This window comes from Caretta caretta, chromosome 2 (assembly GCF_965140235.1).
Source record: "Caretta caretta isolate rCarCar2 chromosome 2, rCarCar1.hap1, whole genome shotgun sequence".
NCBI classification, from domain to species: Eukaryota; Metazoa; Chordata; order Testudines; family Cheloniidae; genus Caretta; species Caretta caretta.
The window spans coordinates 27005553-27021829 of NC_134207.1; the positions used below are offsets into that span (position 1 = coordinate 27005553).

Sequence of the window (16277 nt, forward strand, 5' to 3'; positions counted from 1 at the left end):
ATACAATTTATTCTTTCGTTAAAAATGAAGACAGTTCATTTATATTCTTTAAAAATGGTTGTTTAGTGGCTGGAGCTGGAGCTTTATCCATAAGGAAACAATATATTGTGCTGAGCTTCTGTCTAGGCCCTCTAGGGAATCTTTTTGTTTGTTGTATTATATTTTTAGTAATCTTTAGAAAAGCTTCCCACAATTATGTGGAAGCTTAAATGATTGGCTTGATCATTGTATACAGTCATCGTGTTTTAAAATCTCCATAGCATTTTAAACCAAACATTTTTACATCGTGTGATTAAGCTCAGCTTCAGGCCATGTCAAGAGACATCTTAATTAACTGTGGGAGAGAAACAGTCTCATGAGATGACAATCAATCAGAAATCTCTTGGACAAACTATGTAACATTAAATTAGACTGAAGTCTTCTACAGTGATGGACAAGACCCAGCTGGAGAACAAGCTTACAGAGTGAATTGATCTTGATGATCATGTGAAAACAGTGGACAACAGAGTAAAGCCAAAGAAATTATCATTCAGATAATTTAGATTTAAATTAGGCTACATTTAGATTGGAAGCTCTTTGGGGCTCAGACTGCATGTCTGTACATACTTCTGTGAAATGCTTAGGCACACTTTGGTAGCTCAATAACAATAATAACTATAGGAGGATCAGACACTAAAATGCTGAAAGAACTGCAAAAAATTGGGCTATGCATCAAGAAAGGATCAAAACTATTCCTTAATAGCCTCATGATTCTTATAGGTCAATAGGTTTTTATGGACAAGCTAATTTCAAGTATTTTAGATCTGATTTGCAAGAAAGGATCCCTTCTGTAATAGTAAGTGCTAGACCACAAATATCAAAATTCAGCCCAAGTACCAGAATACCAAAATTAGGTGAGACAAGCAGTACAATGATTTTTAAGTCCATGGGTGAGAAAAAGAACTGAATGATATTCAGTAGATATGAAAGAACATTTTAGGAATGCATCATACTCTTCCCTAAAGTTAAGCTCTGCCACTAATCAAGAATAATGTGGACTGTGACAAGTAGGTAAACAGCTGGCATACCACCCAGTAGTGGGGAGAAAATAATTGTAGCCAAAGACTGTGGGGCAAACCCTTCCTTTTATTAAAAGTGCCATGTTATATTTAATGTCCTATTGAGAGCAGAAGGACTTCTGATTAAAGTGCATGGAACTCAATATATGTACCGCTGAAATAACAAGTCAGTCTTGCTGAGACTAAAAATTTGTGGTTCCGGGGAGTTTAAGTGTTTTCAACCTGGTGCTTCAACCACTAAGCCACTATACTGAGGAAAAAAAGAAAGGGGTTAGTAGTGTTACAGAAGGCATTTTCTGACAGCAGGCATCCTGGCAGCATTACTTTACCCCAGCAAAGTTCCATGTGGGGCATAAGGAGAATCAGTATTTGCTTTGGATAAAGATTCTAATGAGACACTAAGGAAAATGAATGCTGAAAACTTCAAAACTGAGTCAGAAGAAGAGGGATCAGGAGACTAGACTGCATATTTTTACACTGTTTGTTTGATATGCTGTCATCTGCTAAGATATATTGTTGTCTGATATGATAGATTTGCTCAATTACAGTAATATTGTTTAAACCCTTGGAGGGAAAGCGGAGTTTCCTGGTATTTCCGTGTTCCATTTTGTTTATGTGCTGATAGTCTAATTAAAAAAATGTACAATATTGTTTTATAAGAAAGTTTTCATTATGCTTATATATTTAAGGTCTCTTTGGGACGAGGATGATTTATGGCACTTCATTTTATAGTTGAGCCAATATGTTGTTTGACTTTGTAGCCATGGTTTCAGAGACTCGCTGATGCCTCATAGAGATGACTGAAAAACATTCTATTCAGAAAAAAAAGGTTTCCTGGTTTTCTATATTGTTTCTTCCCTCCAATAAAAATAGATTCTTTGTTTACTAATCATCTACTCCTGCTGCTTATTTTTCACATGCAATCATAATCACTTTGGATGGGCTAGCACCAGCAGGAGAGTGAATTTGTGTGGGGGGGTGGAGGGTGAGAAAACCTGGATTTGTGCTGGAAATGGCCCACCTGTTGATCACTTTAGATAAACTATTACCAGCAGGACAGTGGGGTGGGAGGAGGTATTGTTTCATATTCTCTGTGTGTATATAAAGTCTGCTGCAGTTTCCACGGTATACATCTGATGAAGTGAGCTGTAGCTCACGAAAGCTCATGCTCAAATAAATTGGTTAGTCTCTAAGGTGCCACAAGTACTGCTTTTCTTTTTGCGAATACAGACTAACGGCTGTTCCTCTGAAACCTGTCATAATCCTTTCTGTGAGATAATACAGTTGGTTGTGGGGAAATGCTTGCTATTTTCAAACTCCCAAAACATGTGGTGCCGAAACCAAATTACTTCAAGCAAGGAGAAAGATAGGGGGTGCATAGGTGCCATGTCCAGCCACAGGAGGAAGTGGTTACTGAACATTGTGGAGGAAAGGGAGAAGTATCCATAGTGCTCCAGAGGGCAGGAGTGAGTTGTGAAGGTTGGAGGGAAGACCTGACAGCTGGGCCTCCAGTGAGGAAGCAGGCTTTAAAAGGGGGCTGCCATCTGACTCATGATTTTTGATCCCCTGCCCTGAGGCTGATCCCTGCATGCTGTGCTGGGGCTGACAGTATTTCATAAGCCTGATGCCCAGGGCTGTAACTATACAGCTCCCTCGCCACAGACCTGATGCCATGTACCCTAGCAACTGCGCTAGCCACTCCCGCCCCAGAGGGGGCGCTACCACTGCCCTCTTCCATTCAGGGCGGGCTATTTCAACCGCACCGGCTCAGCGACCACGCGCAATTCTTCTTCCTCAGCTCATTCTCCGGGGCCTAGCCCCGCCCCCTTTCCTTGGGCCTTGTCAGTCTCAGCGGTTGCGCATGCGCCTTTTCAGCACCTTTCAACGCTCCGCCCTTTTCCGTCGTTCTGCTACTGGGAGGTCGGGGCTGGGGCGCACGCGCATTTGGTATCTTCTTGCCTTCCCTCCCGGAGTCCTGATCGTCATAGTGGTTGCAGTTCCGCGCATGCGTGTTTGGTCTCCGTGCCGGGAGGGGGGCATTTTAACAGTAAACATCCTGCCGATTTGAACGGCGGGTTTGGGCGGCAGGAAGGGCTGCGGCCGCCATCTTGTTTGTTTGAGTGGCTCGGATCGGGGAGGAGGCGGAGCGGTGTAGTTACCGAGCCCAGCCCCGCCAGCCGCTGCATTGGCCTCCCCTGCCGCCACGCAAGACTCGGGGTAAGGAGCCGGCCTCGCTGCGCCCGCCGCGGCGGAGCAGGCAGCGCGTCTCGCGGGGGGATCCGCCGCCGTCCGAAGGGCGGGGGCGGCCGGGCTCAGGGCGCTGCGCTTCCTCCGGGACGCGGAGAGGCCTAGTCCTCGCCGCCCCGTGCTGCGGCTGGGCACCCGTGGCCCGCTGCTCCCGGGGCCCCTCCAGCCGAGTCCGGGAGGCGGAGAGACGCGGGGCATTAGTGTGTCTTCTGGGGCCGCTTCCCCAGAGGCGCGCGGGGGTTGCGGCCAGTGCCTGCGGGAGCCGGGAGGGCAGCTCCGCAGTCCGCTGCCCCCTGGAGCCTGCCCAGCTGCCGAGCGGAGGCGGGTGAGGCCCGTGAGGGAGCCCCGGGCAGGCAGCTCGGAGCAGTTCGGCGTGAGCCTGGGGTGGGGGAGCTGCTGCAAAACTTCTCCATAAGCGAAGGTGACGTGCCCCCAAATCCCCGCTTCCTAGCCCCTCGGGTGCGGCCCTGAGCTGCTGGATGTGAGGGGCTGCTGCCGGCATTGGATCCATGTCCAGCCCGGGGCACCGGGCAGGTGATTGGGGGCGGGGGGTTCAGTGCGTGTCTGGCGGCGGTGCGCTTTTAAATGTGAAGCGATCAGAGGCCCTCAGTAGAAATCTTTGTTTCCCTCTGTACGGGGCAACTAATTTATATTCATATAGACTATTATGTGGGACACTATTTTGCGAACCTTTTCCTGAAACTGTAAACTCTGGGATTGGGTTTATGTGGGATTGCTTTTGGGGTTGTGGGAAGTGAAGGTTTAGAAGGGGGGGACCTGAAAGGGAAAAGTTTGAGAACCCCCTTACACTAGAAAATATGTTTTTGGAGGGATGGGTCAGTCCTGTATTAGCAGAGGTGGATAATCTAGGGCTTTTCTACTAGCAGTAATTAATGCAATAACTAGTGATTAGTTTAAGTGGTACATCAAAGAGCTATCCCTGTTACCTTTGCTCGATTTTTAGAGTTGAGGTTTTTGGGACAATAGGATTGCCTGTATTGCCCTCTACATGTTTATAATATTTGTAGCTCTATACTATAATGACTGTAATCTAATCCTGTCTTCATGGTTTCATCTGGTCTTCTGCAGAAGTCAGGAAGGATCTTTCTCTCACACACACATACACTCCTGATGTACAACTGTATTCTGGAGCGGGGTGGGGGGGCGGTTGGGCTCACCTTCCTCTGAAGCATACCACTCACCACACCTAGAGATGGGATACTAGCTGGGGTGGACTAGTGCTCGGAAGTGGCACAGAGAATCTTGCTCACATGCTTATGCTCTAGCTGATCACTAGATTTGGTGTTTGGGAAGAATTTTCCCCAAGATCAGATTGGCAGGGTCCTTGGGATTTTTTTTCACCTTCCTCTGCAGCATGAGAGGAAGCATGGATTGTGTGCTGGATATACTCAACTAAGTGATTCTCTGCCATCACAGGGATCTTGGGATCCCTGCTGTTCTCAAGTGGTGGTGCACAACAGTTTAGCCTCCTGAGGACTAAAATTATCTTTTTTAATTGAAATCATTGGACTCAACATAGGGGTATATGGGTGAAAAACTTAATGACTTGTGATGTGTAGGAGGTCAGAATAGATGATCTTGTGATTCCTTTTAGCTTTTCTGAAATCTGCCTCAGAATCACCCTGCCTGCCAAAGTTCAGCTGTAACAGTCACGTTTTCCTTTTTTTAAAATGTTTTTTTTGTTGCTGTCTTATTTAAATTAATTTACCTTGTTCGTTGAATTTGAATACTTTGGGCAAGAATATTTCAGAATTTCTACAGTAGTTTCTTTGGCCAAGATTCAGCAAACACGTGCTCTCTTTCACAAATGTGAGTAGTCTTCTTGACCTGTCTTTGTAGGATCGGGGCCTTAATTTACTTTCTAAAGACTTGTAAGCATGTGGTATGCTGTGAATTTCTAAATAGTAATTAAAACAAAATGAACCCAGTATATTGACAATCTGAGAAAGTGGATAAGGTGGGAAAATTGGCATATAAGTTATTTAAGTTAGTCAATTATAGAGAAGATTGTGAGGAACTTCAGGGACCTAACCAAGCTAGATAAATTGACAGATACTGTGGTAGACTAAGTTCAATGTTGGTAAAAGCAAAATAATGTCCATTGAAGGGAAAAATTTGAACTAGCCTGACCATTAACTTAACTCAGGAAAGGGGCCTGGTGCTCATTGTGGGAGTGAAGACCTACTCAGTGTGAAGCTGTGGTCAAAAAAGCAAGAAAGACATTAAGATGCATAAGTAACAGGATGGAGAATAATATTAAAACTATGCTATTATGTAAATCAATTGAATACCCTCATCTGGAATATTATGTGCAGTTTATCTGACTCAAAAAGGATATAGCAAAATGTAAAGGGGCTAAGGGAAGGGCAGCAATAATGTGGGGTATGGAAAAACTCCGGTATGAGAAGTGATTGAAAAGATGGGGATTTTTTACCTTAAGATACAAATGCGATGTAACATGATAAAAAGTATATAAAATAATGATAGAGAGAACGTAGATCAGGAACTTCTGTTCTCCCTTTCTCTTAACCAAGAACAAAGGAACATGATGGCAGATTCAAACTGATAAAAGGAATTTTTCATGCAGTGTGTAATTAAAATGTGGAAAAGCCCAAGATTTTACCTAGATTCAAAGAGCTGTTGGACACTTACAGGGCTAACGAGTATTTCCAGAATTACAATAGTTTAATGCTAATACATTTCAGAAGGGATATAAAACCTAATGCTTTAGGTTTAACCCAATCTCTAATGACTGGAAATTAGGATGAGCCTTTCTGGGGGGCAGATTATGTCACATCTGCCCATTCTGAGGTTTTTTGCACCTTCCTAAGACACATCTGGTGCTGGCCGTTGTCCAAGACAGGATGCTGGGGTAGATGGACCAGCGGTCTAATTCAGTGTGGCAATTTCAACATTCTTTTTTTTCAGTTTTACTTTATATACACGGTGTGGTCAAATGTACAGACACAGTATAGTCAATTTTCCCGTGATTGTTTTGGTCTTTCTACAGCAACGTAGAGACACGCTTTAAACAAAATAGGAATATTTGATTATCAAAACACAAATAGGCAGGAAGGTTCAGGGACAACTGTAGGATTTGAAATAATTTTAACTTGATTAGACTTCAGTTTGGTGTCACTTTTTAAAAGGACACATGTTTGACAGGGCCAAAATTTGATCGTAGCAGAAAGTTTCCCAGTCTGAGATGAGTGGGGCTGCACATGAGGTGCCCAATAGGTTTGCTGGGCAGAAGAATAGATCACTGTGTAGAACAGTGGTTCTCAACCAGTGGTCGGGGGCCATGAGCAGGTTTCAGGGGGGCTGCCAAGCATGGCCAGCATTAGGCTTGCTAGGACCCAGGGCAGAAAAGCCAAAGCCCTACCATGCAGGACTGCAGCCTGGTGCCCCAAGCATCCCCACCCGGGGCTAAAGCCGAAGCCTGAGCAACTTAGCTTCACATGGGTCCTGCTTGCTACCCCCCTAACATCAGCCCTGGCTTTTATATGCAGAAAAACAATTGTTGTAGCACAGTTGGGCTGTGGAGTTTTTCTAGCATCAGAGGGACTCAGAAAGAAAAAGGTTGAAAACCCCTGGTGTAGAGGAAAGTTGTAGGATCCCAGATCTGATCCATTGCTTCTCTAGTTAAAATGGCAGGTGGCTACTTGAAAGTAATTACAAAGAGGAGTCCTTGTGGCACCTTAGAGACCAACAAATTTATTTGGGCATAAGCTTTCGTGGGCTAGAACCCACTTCATCAGATGCATGGAGTGGAAAATACAGTAGCAGGTATAAATACACAGCACACGAAAAGATGGGAGTAGCTTTACCAAGTGGGAGGTCAGTCTAACGAGGCAATTCAGTTAACAGTAGGATACCAAGGGAGGAAAAATCACTTTTGTAGTGGTAATGAGTGGCCCATTTCAAACAATTGACAAGAAGGTGTGAGTGACTGTTGGGGGAAATTAGGTTTTGTAATGACCCAACCACTCCCAGTCTTTATTCAGGCCTAATTTGATGGTGTCCAGTTTGCAAATTAATTCCAGTTCTGCAGTTTCATGTTGGAGTCTGTTTTTGAAGTTTTTTTGTTGAAGAATTGCCACTTTTAGGTCTATAATCGAGTGACCAGAGAGATTGAAGTGTTCTCTGACTGGTTTTTGAATGTTCTAATTCTTGACATCTGATTTGTGTCCATTTATTCTTTTTTGTAGAGACTGTCTGGTTTGGCCAATGTACATGGCAGACATTGCTGGCACATGATGGCATATATCACATTGGTAGATGTGCAGGTGAACGCGTCCCTGATGTAAGGAGAGTGGTCACTTTAGATAAGCTATTACCAGCAGGAGAGTGGGTTTGCGTGTGTGCGCGGGGGGGGGGCCTGAGAAAACCTGGATTTGTGCTGGAAATGGCCCAACTTGATTATCATACACATTGTAAGGAGAGTGATCACTTTAGATAAGCTATTACCAGCAGGAGAGTGGGGTGGGGGGGGAGGTATTTTTTCATGCTTTGTGTGTATAAAAAGAGCTTCTACATTTTCCACAGTATGCATCCGATGAAGTGAGCTGTAGCTTACGAAAGCTTATGCTCAAATAAATTGGTTAGTCTCTAAGGTGCCATAAGTACTCCTTTTCTTTTTGCGAATATAGACTAACATGGCTGTTACTCTGAAACGCATCCCTGATGGTGTGGCTGATGTGGTTAGGTCCTATGATGGTGTCCTTTGAATAGATATGTGGACAGGGCTGGCACCGAGGTTTGTGGCAGGGTTTGGTTTCTGGGTTGGTGTTTTTGTTGTGTGGTGGTTAGTTGCTGGTGAGTATTTGCTTCAGGTTGGGGGGCTGTCTGTAAGCGAGGACTGGCCTGTCTGATACAGACTAACACGGCTACCGCTCTGAAAGTAATTAATTACCCTTCCTGCTTTTGTTGTGAGCCCTAATATTGTTGGTTGTAGGAGCAGCTCACATGCACAGGTGTATAGTCAAGGAGTACCAGGCCAACCCAAGCTTCTCTTTGCACATCTAGCAGTTAGTTCAGCATTGGGTTGTATCAGATGTCCTATTGCCCCCCCCCCAATCTGTCTGCACTTTTCTGGAGAGAAGAGTCAGACCAAAAAAAGTAAAGGAGAGAAAAGAAAGAAACAAGGAAAAGAAAATATACTGGATTGGTCCTGCTTTGAGCAGAGGATTGGACTAGATGACCTCCTGAGGTCCCTTCCAACCCAGATGTCTATGATTCTACGACAGAAGCATGAGAAAAAGGCAGCAACAGTTGCTGCCATGCTGCAAAGGATCGTGGGTGGTGCCTATGCACCAGTGCACCCCAGGTGGGGATTCCAAGAAGAGAAAGTTGGTAAGCACTTCAGGAATAATTCCACTGGAAATGTATTTTAAAATTTGTACAAACTGCATGAGAATGTATTCTCATTGCAATTTTGGGATAGTGCATTAGAACTTAGAAGTGATGCTGACTTGTGTATTTTTTTTCAAGCAGACCACATTGAATAAAGTAGACATTGCAAATGGAAATTAATGTTTTAATGTAAGGTGTTGTAACTTATAAATGCATTTGTTAAATTATTTTTAGTCTGGTAACGTCACTCCTTAAATTTTCCTCTATTTATATGTATAACCTTCTGTGGCAGCACGAGGAAAATTGCTAATCTCTGCCAGAAGCAATTCACTTCTACTTTGTTTCCTCTTTTCAAGATTTTCAATACTTGAAACAAGTAACTCTCATTCTTCTCTAACATTACACTTAAGTTTCAGGCTATCCATAACCCTTGCATAGATTTAGCTATTCTCAGTGCTAGTCCTGTGAAACATCAGCATGCTGACCACTTACCATTTGGACTTCCTATCCCCATCTTCCCCACAACAAAAGTGTAATAGGTTCCCAGCCCTGTTTGTTGTATTAATGACCTGTTTGTGTGAAAGATTAAACCTTTCCCTATTGCATTGGGGAGCACTTCCTCGCTCCCCCTTCTCCCTCCAAATGCCCATGTATATTCCATAAATAGAAGAAATAAACAATTTGTCCTCACAAGGACCTAATCTTGTTACCCCCTTAGCATTAGTGCTTGTGTGTTCCTGGCACTGTAGGAAAGTTACTTCCTCTTGTAGCTCTAATATGGGGAGCATGCAGACTGAGTGCAGCAATATTGCTGAAAGATAGTAGTGGTAAAATAGCAGCTGCTAACATGGCTATCTGTGCTGTCAGGGAACTGGAGTGAACACAGTTGCTTTTGTGTCTTATTGGGCCACATAATGCTTTTCATGTTTAATGGGAAGCCTTCATTATATTTTCAGGCCTGAGTCAAGTATGTCTGATCTTTCCCTGAAGTTTAAGCTATATATTTTGAGCTGATTGTGAACATGTCAAATCTAATAATTATGCCAATCCACAAAATCAGAGAACAGTTTTTATAACTGGAGTTGGAAGGTTGTGACAGAGTAATGCTGATGGCTTTAACTCCTCACTCCTTCTCCATTCTCTTATTCCTAATGTTTTTGAGAAATATTGCATTGTACAACAAACCCACCTCATATATTTGTGGAATACTTTTTTAAACCCATTGCACTGAGAAATACAGTTTGATTTATAATGTCCCCCTTCATTTGAAAATCTGGGTGATTCCCATAAAATTCCTCCTTCAGCAAGTCTTTTGGAGGATCCTCTGCATCTCTCCTTCTCCTCCCCCCCCCCCAACTTTCAGTGGGGGTGCAACAGATTTCTGTCCTTGGGTCCTTTCTCTTCTTCCTGTTTACGTTAGCTGTGGATAATCTCATTTGCAGGTAGAAATTCAACTACCACAACTATTTCTGGTGACTCTTAGATCTTTCTCTACTCCAGGCCTGTCTTTCTAGCCAAACAACAATCTCAACATGTCCCCCTGCCATGTGGATGTCTAGCCATAAACCCAAGCTCAACATGGCTAAAAGGGAGCTCTTCACCTTCACCTTCCCCTCACCTCTCTTTTCTATCATTGTGAACAGTACTACCATCTTTCCTGTCACTCAGGCCTGTAACCTGGCTGTCCTCTTCAACTCAGTCCTCTGCCTGACTCTTGGCAATACTTTCTGCATACAGTCTCTAAGATTTGGCCTTTCCTTTCACCCACACTGCTAAAACTCTCATCCAAGGTCTCATCATCTCATTTCCCAATTAGTGCAACATCCTTTTCTCTAGCCTTAACAAATGCAAATTTGCCTTGCTCATATCCATTCAGATTGCCACTGCAAAAATCGTTCTCATAGCACATAGCTTTGATCACATCATCCCTCTCTATGAATCCCTCACGGGCTCTCCCTTCTCTTTCACATCAAACATAAGATACTTGTCTTTACATTCAAGGCCCTTTGAGTCCTATCCCCACCCTATCTATAATTTCTCATTTACTCATGAGAGTTGAGTCCTGCCCCTGAAGAGCTTGTAATGCCAAGCTCCGTCACCCACTTCTTAATCTTCAAAGGAATGCTTTTTTTAATGCGGCCCCTTATGTTTTGGAGGAGCTCCCTATAAACATCTGTAAAACTTAACCCATTATACTACTTTAAAACTTTTTCCATGATACCTACAAAAAAAATTAACAATGGTTAGGCTGCCAGTGTGCTGAGACACTACCTGTAATACTGACCTATATTGTTGCATTGTTTCCTTGTACTCCCCCATTTATCTGCCTGTATCCATCTTTCTCATGCCTTATACCTATGCTGTAAGGTCTTTGGGGCACGAGCTGTTTTTTGTTGTTGTTGTTCTGTTTGTACAGTGTCTAGCACAGTGGGATCCCAGTTTGTGACTGGAGCTTGTTGGTGCTATGGTAATACTCTAGCACTAATAAAACACAAATTCCGATAAGTATAAACCAAATTACATGAGTGGGCATGCTGAGATCAGGTTGCAGAATATTGCACAACTGTGAAGTAACTGGAACAATGTAAGGGTATGTCTACACTGCAATTAAACACCCATGGATGTTGTTAGGGGCTGTTTAAATGCAGTGTAGACTTCTGGACTCAGCCTGGAGCCTGGGCTCTAAGACCTTGCATGGTGGGAGGCTCCCAGAGCTTGGAATGCAGCCTTAACCAGGAAGTCTACACTGCAATGAAACAGTCCTGCAGCCTGATTCAGTGAACCTGATTCAGCTGGCACAGGCCAGCCACAGTTTATTTGCAGTTTAGACATTGCAATTCTGTAAACCCTTGGGACCACAGGTTTAAACGTGGTTTGGAATCACAGGAAGCCTGCATTCTGTATGCCACCCTGCGTTTTGGAAACTTTCCAGCACTAGACAGTTGTCAGTTTTGCTAGAAATTGATGCTCCTCTGCTTGATGCATCGAATTAAACCGTTCTGGTCCTAGTGTCATATGCTGTGCCTGCTGGGGAGGTGTTCTATCTAGGAGCTTTAAAGGCATAAGTTTGATCCTCCATTATAGGTACAATGAGAGCGAGAGAAGGATAGAAGAGGCAAGACAGATGGTGATTGGACTTGCCAGGAGCTGGATCCATCCTCTGAGGATGGTAGCATGCTCCCCTTACTTGCTCATTTCTGATTAGATGACTAGTGGTTTTGGTTTTCTACTTCCTGAATACACACACTTAATTACTGGTAAGGATACAATTTTTGTCACAGAGGTCATGGATTCCATGACTTTAGTGGACCTCCATGACTTCTTTGGCATCAGCTCCCACCACAGCAGCAGATCAGGAGCAGCTACCTGCGCCTGCTGCAGTAGCAGCAACCAGGGCTGGAGCAGCGGCTGACAGTCAGCCCCCAGCAGGACTCGGACTGTTAATCTCAATCTCAGACTTTTTTAGTAAGTCACAGATTGCGGGCTTCTGTGAATATTTGTTTATTTCCCGTGACCTGTTCATGACTTTTGCTAAAAATACCTGTGACAAAATTTTAACCTTAATTATTAGGTTCATATGGGTTTCCCCATAATCTGGTGATGGGATTGTAGTCTTATGTCTATCTCGTATGGTGACCATCCCTCATAAATACAGTATATTTCCTCTTCTCAAAGCTGTTAGGAGTGGGCTCTTGCACCACCAGCAGCAAGACTAAAGGACAATAGGAAAACCATGCTACACTCAGAGGGAAAGGGCTGTAGATAAGAAGAGTTCTTTAGGAAGGTTGGAATAAACATATGGAAGGCTTTTAAAATGAGTAGAACTCTTAACTTTTTGTTCTGGAATGAAAAGATGCAAGAACTGTTTGAGGATGGAAAGACTATAATTTTTGTGTGTGTGAAAAGTTAGGTCAATAGTATTCCACATGTGCTGGAGTCTGAATAGCTGGCACTTGATAAGACTATGTAGAAGACTGTGGTGAATGGAGATGGAAGCATGAATAAAGATTTTTACAATGGAGGAGTCCTAGTGACCAGCATCGGGAAATAAGCTCTGGGAAGAATCATAGATAGGTCTAATAAGAGACCAAAGTTCATGGTCAAGGATGATGCTAAACTTAGACCATTGCTGGCAGATGTTTGTCTAGGTATACTTAATCCTGCCTCAATGCTGGGAGATGGACTTAAGTGGCCTTTTGAGGTCCCTTCCAGCCCCACATTTCTGTAGGTGACTTTTTTCTAGTTTACCTGCTCAAGTTTCCAATGCAATACAATTATACACTTATAAACATATAGCCACCAATGGGAAAAAAGAGCAAAACTCTCTCAATCTTGAACGAAATCCTTTCATGTTTCAAGGTATGAGGGGCATTTTTGATCTACTTGAAAATTTCTGTCCTTTTGTACAAAACCGTTCTAGAATCTTACTGGTTGAAAAGAAAACATGTCGATAGCCTCCAAGTGCACACATATACATATGATTTTTTGCAGTAACCCAATTCAATAGAAAATAATTACATTTTTCTTTACAGGTTTGCACCTTATAGGCGGCTGGGACAATGTTCTACGCCCATTTTGTCCTGAGCAAGCGTGGGCCGCTGGCCAAAATCTGGCTAGCGGCCCACTGGGATAAGAAGCTAACCAAAGCCCATGTATTCGAGTGTAATCTAGAGAGCAGCGTGGAGAGTATCATCTCACCTAAGGTATTTATTTTACAGTGATCTTGATGTTAATGTTGCTGGTTCAGCAGAGATAAATTATGACAGCACATGATCAATATACAAGAAGTAACTAATATACTGATGCCTTAACCTGAAAAATTCTAAAAATGTTAACTTTTAATGAAAAAAAGTATGCTCACTATTGTTTTACATGAAGTATGAAATAATCCATGAATTCTAAGAAATCTGAGCTTTTCACTCAATTCTTGTTTTATAGTTTTGCAAGAAGTGACCAGGTTTCAGATTTGGTCCTTTGGTTAATAGGTTTTATGCAGAGTATCTTTATCTGAATTATCTTGACGTACCATGTGTATACATGGACATTTTTTATGGTGGGAGTGGGAAAGGGAAAAAACATCTTGTACCTGTCGGCGGGTAGCTTTCAAAGGACTTACGGTAACATTTGAATACACTTGTCATTGAGAGCTATTGAAATAAAGAATGATTATTTAAATACTCTTTCTTGTCCTTAATGTTCAAAGGGTTGAAAAATGTAGTCGATAGCAAGTAATGTTATTGAGTAGCTGAGTACAGTTTTCCCCAGGCTATGCCCTAAGTTGCCTTTGGTGCTTTGCTTGGTATTAGCTACAGCCAACAGAGCAACTGTGAAAGGTGCTGAAGGACACAACCTCAGAGTTAAGGGGAGAGAATGGAACGCTTTCTTCTTACCAGATACCTACTAATCAGAGGGAAGGTTTTTCAGGTCTTGTGCGTTCGTGGATGTCTTCGTTTTTAACTCGCCTCTAAAAATGGACTAGTTATGTGGCACATAAGTCAAATATAAACTATTTTACTTGACAAGAGACATTTGGATGCCTTAGAGAAAAGCTTTTTTCCCTAAACCTAAAGCCTGTTTCCTAGTATCCATAAACATGTTCTTTATCTAAACAGATATCTTGCTGTCAATTCAGTGCAGCTAATATGATCTTTACAAGACTTATAAATATACACAAATAAAATAGCTGAATTCTCTCTTTATCAGAGCACTATAGATATGCATGGTGCTTTACAGAACAGGCTGATTCCCTGTCTACAAGAGTTTGTAATGGAAAGGTATGTTTACACTGGCAGAATTACATCACCGCTAAGAGAGCACTGAAGGGAAACTACTGTTGTGTGTTCACACTGTCAGCTGCCTGTGCAATAGCGTGTTCACACTTGCGGCACTTGCAGCGGTATTTGGAGCAGTGGACTCTGGTCAGCTATCCCGCAGAGCATCTCTTCTGCTGCTAAGAATTGTGGGAAGGCGGAGGGGGTTGCGGGCTGTCATAAATATAAAGGGAAGGGTAAACCCCTTTGAAATCCCTCCTGGCCAGGGGAAAGCTCCTCTCACCTGTAAAGGGTTAAGAAGCTAAAGGTAACCTCGCTGGCACCTGACCAAAATGACCAATGAGGAGACAAGATACTTTCAAAAGCTGGGAGGAGGGAGACAAACAAAGGGGTTTGTGTCTGTCTGTATGCTGCTCTTGCCAGAGACAGAACAGGAATGGAGTCTTAGAACTTTTAGTAAGTAATCTAGCTAGGTATGTGTTAGATTATGATTCCTTTAAATGGCTGAGAAAAGCATTGTGCTGAATAGAATAACTATTTCTGTCTGTGCATCTTTTTTGTAACTTAAGGTTTTGCCTAGAGGGGTTCTCTATGTTTTTGAATCTAATTACCCTGTAAGATATCTACCATCCTGATTTTACAGGGGGGATTTCTTTATTTCTATTTACTTCTATTTTTTATTAAAAGTCTTCTTGTAAAAACTGAATGCTTTTTCATTGTTCTCAGATCCAAGGGTTTGGGTCTGTGGTCACCTATGCAAATTGGTGAGGCTTTTTATCCAACATTTCCCAGGAAAGGGGGGGTGCAAGTGTTGGGAGGATTGTTCATTGTTCTTAAGATCCAAGGGTCTGGGTCTGTAGTCACCTAGACAGGGAGGATTGTTCATTGTTCTTAAGATCCAAGGGTCTGGGTCTGTGGTCACCTATGCAAATTGGTGAGGCTTTTTATCCAACATTTCCCAGGAAAGGGGGGGTGCAAGTGTTGGGAGGATTGTTCATTGTTCTTAAGATCCAAGGGTCTGGGTCTGTAGTCACCTAGGCAAATTGGTGAGGCTTTTTACCAAACCTTGTCCAGGAAGTGGGGTGCAAGGTTTTGGGAAGTATTTTGGGGGGAAAGACGCGTCCAAACAGCTCTTCCCCAGTAACCAGTATTAGTTTGGTGGTGGTAGCGGCCATTCCAAGGATAACGGGTGTAATATTTTGTACCTTGGGGAAGTTTTGACCTAAGCTGGTAAAGATAAGCTTAGGAGGTTTTTCATGCAGGTCCCCACATCTGTACCCTAGAGTTCAGAGTGGGGGAGGAACCTTGACATGGTGGCACAGTGGTGGGATTAACCTGAAATCATTTGAGATCCAGTTGAGATTTTTTGAACTAGAAATACAGATTTTAAAAAGGAAAATTTTTTTTTCTTTGGAAAGAAAGTCCAGAAAGCAGCTTTGAAACTGAAAGCAGCTTGGTTTCTCTCTGCTTTGTGGCCAAGCAGAGACAAAAGGGGATTATCTTGTGAATTGCAGGTTTTTTTTGCCTGGAGGCAGGGTACTTAACTCCTGCAGGGAAATCTTCCAATCCAGAGGGTTTTTTTTTCTTTTCTTCCTAAAAGTAAATAGGGGGTGTGTGTTCTACCCATTTGCTTTTTCTTTGGGCTGGGTAAGCAGGTTTCCAAGCAGTTGGAGGTTTTTTGCTTTAATTTGGGCCCAGAGCAGAGACAAGGGAATTGTCTTTTTCTGTAGGCTGACAATCACTATCAGAGAATAGGTATTCTATTGCAGCACAGCAAAATTTTACAGCCAAGTTTTGTTTGTTTATTTCTAAACCTCAGGTGTAAAGT

At 42.9% G+C, this 16277-nt stretch overlaps 1 protein-coding gene across 1 annotated transcript in view; it reads left to right on the forward strand.

Annotated features, from left to right (window-relative positions):
- Positions 1-3118: 3118 nt before the first annotated feature.
- The window catches only part of RAD21 (RAD21 cohesin complex component), a 38800-nt gene continuing 25641 nt past the window's right edge, over positions 3119-16277 (forward strand). Inside the window, exons 1-2 of the mRNA XM_048841523.2 lie at positions 3119-3275; positions 13211-13381. Of these exons, the coding sequence (XP_048697480.1) occupies positions 13238-13381 (144 nt within the window). The 5' untranslated portion in view covers positions 3119-3275; positions 13211-13237. The remainder of the gene's footprint in view (positions 3276-13210; positions 13382-16277) is intronic.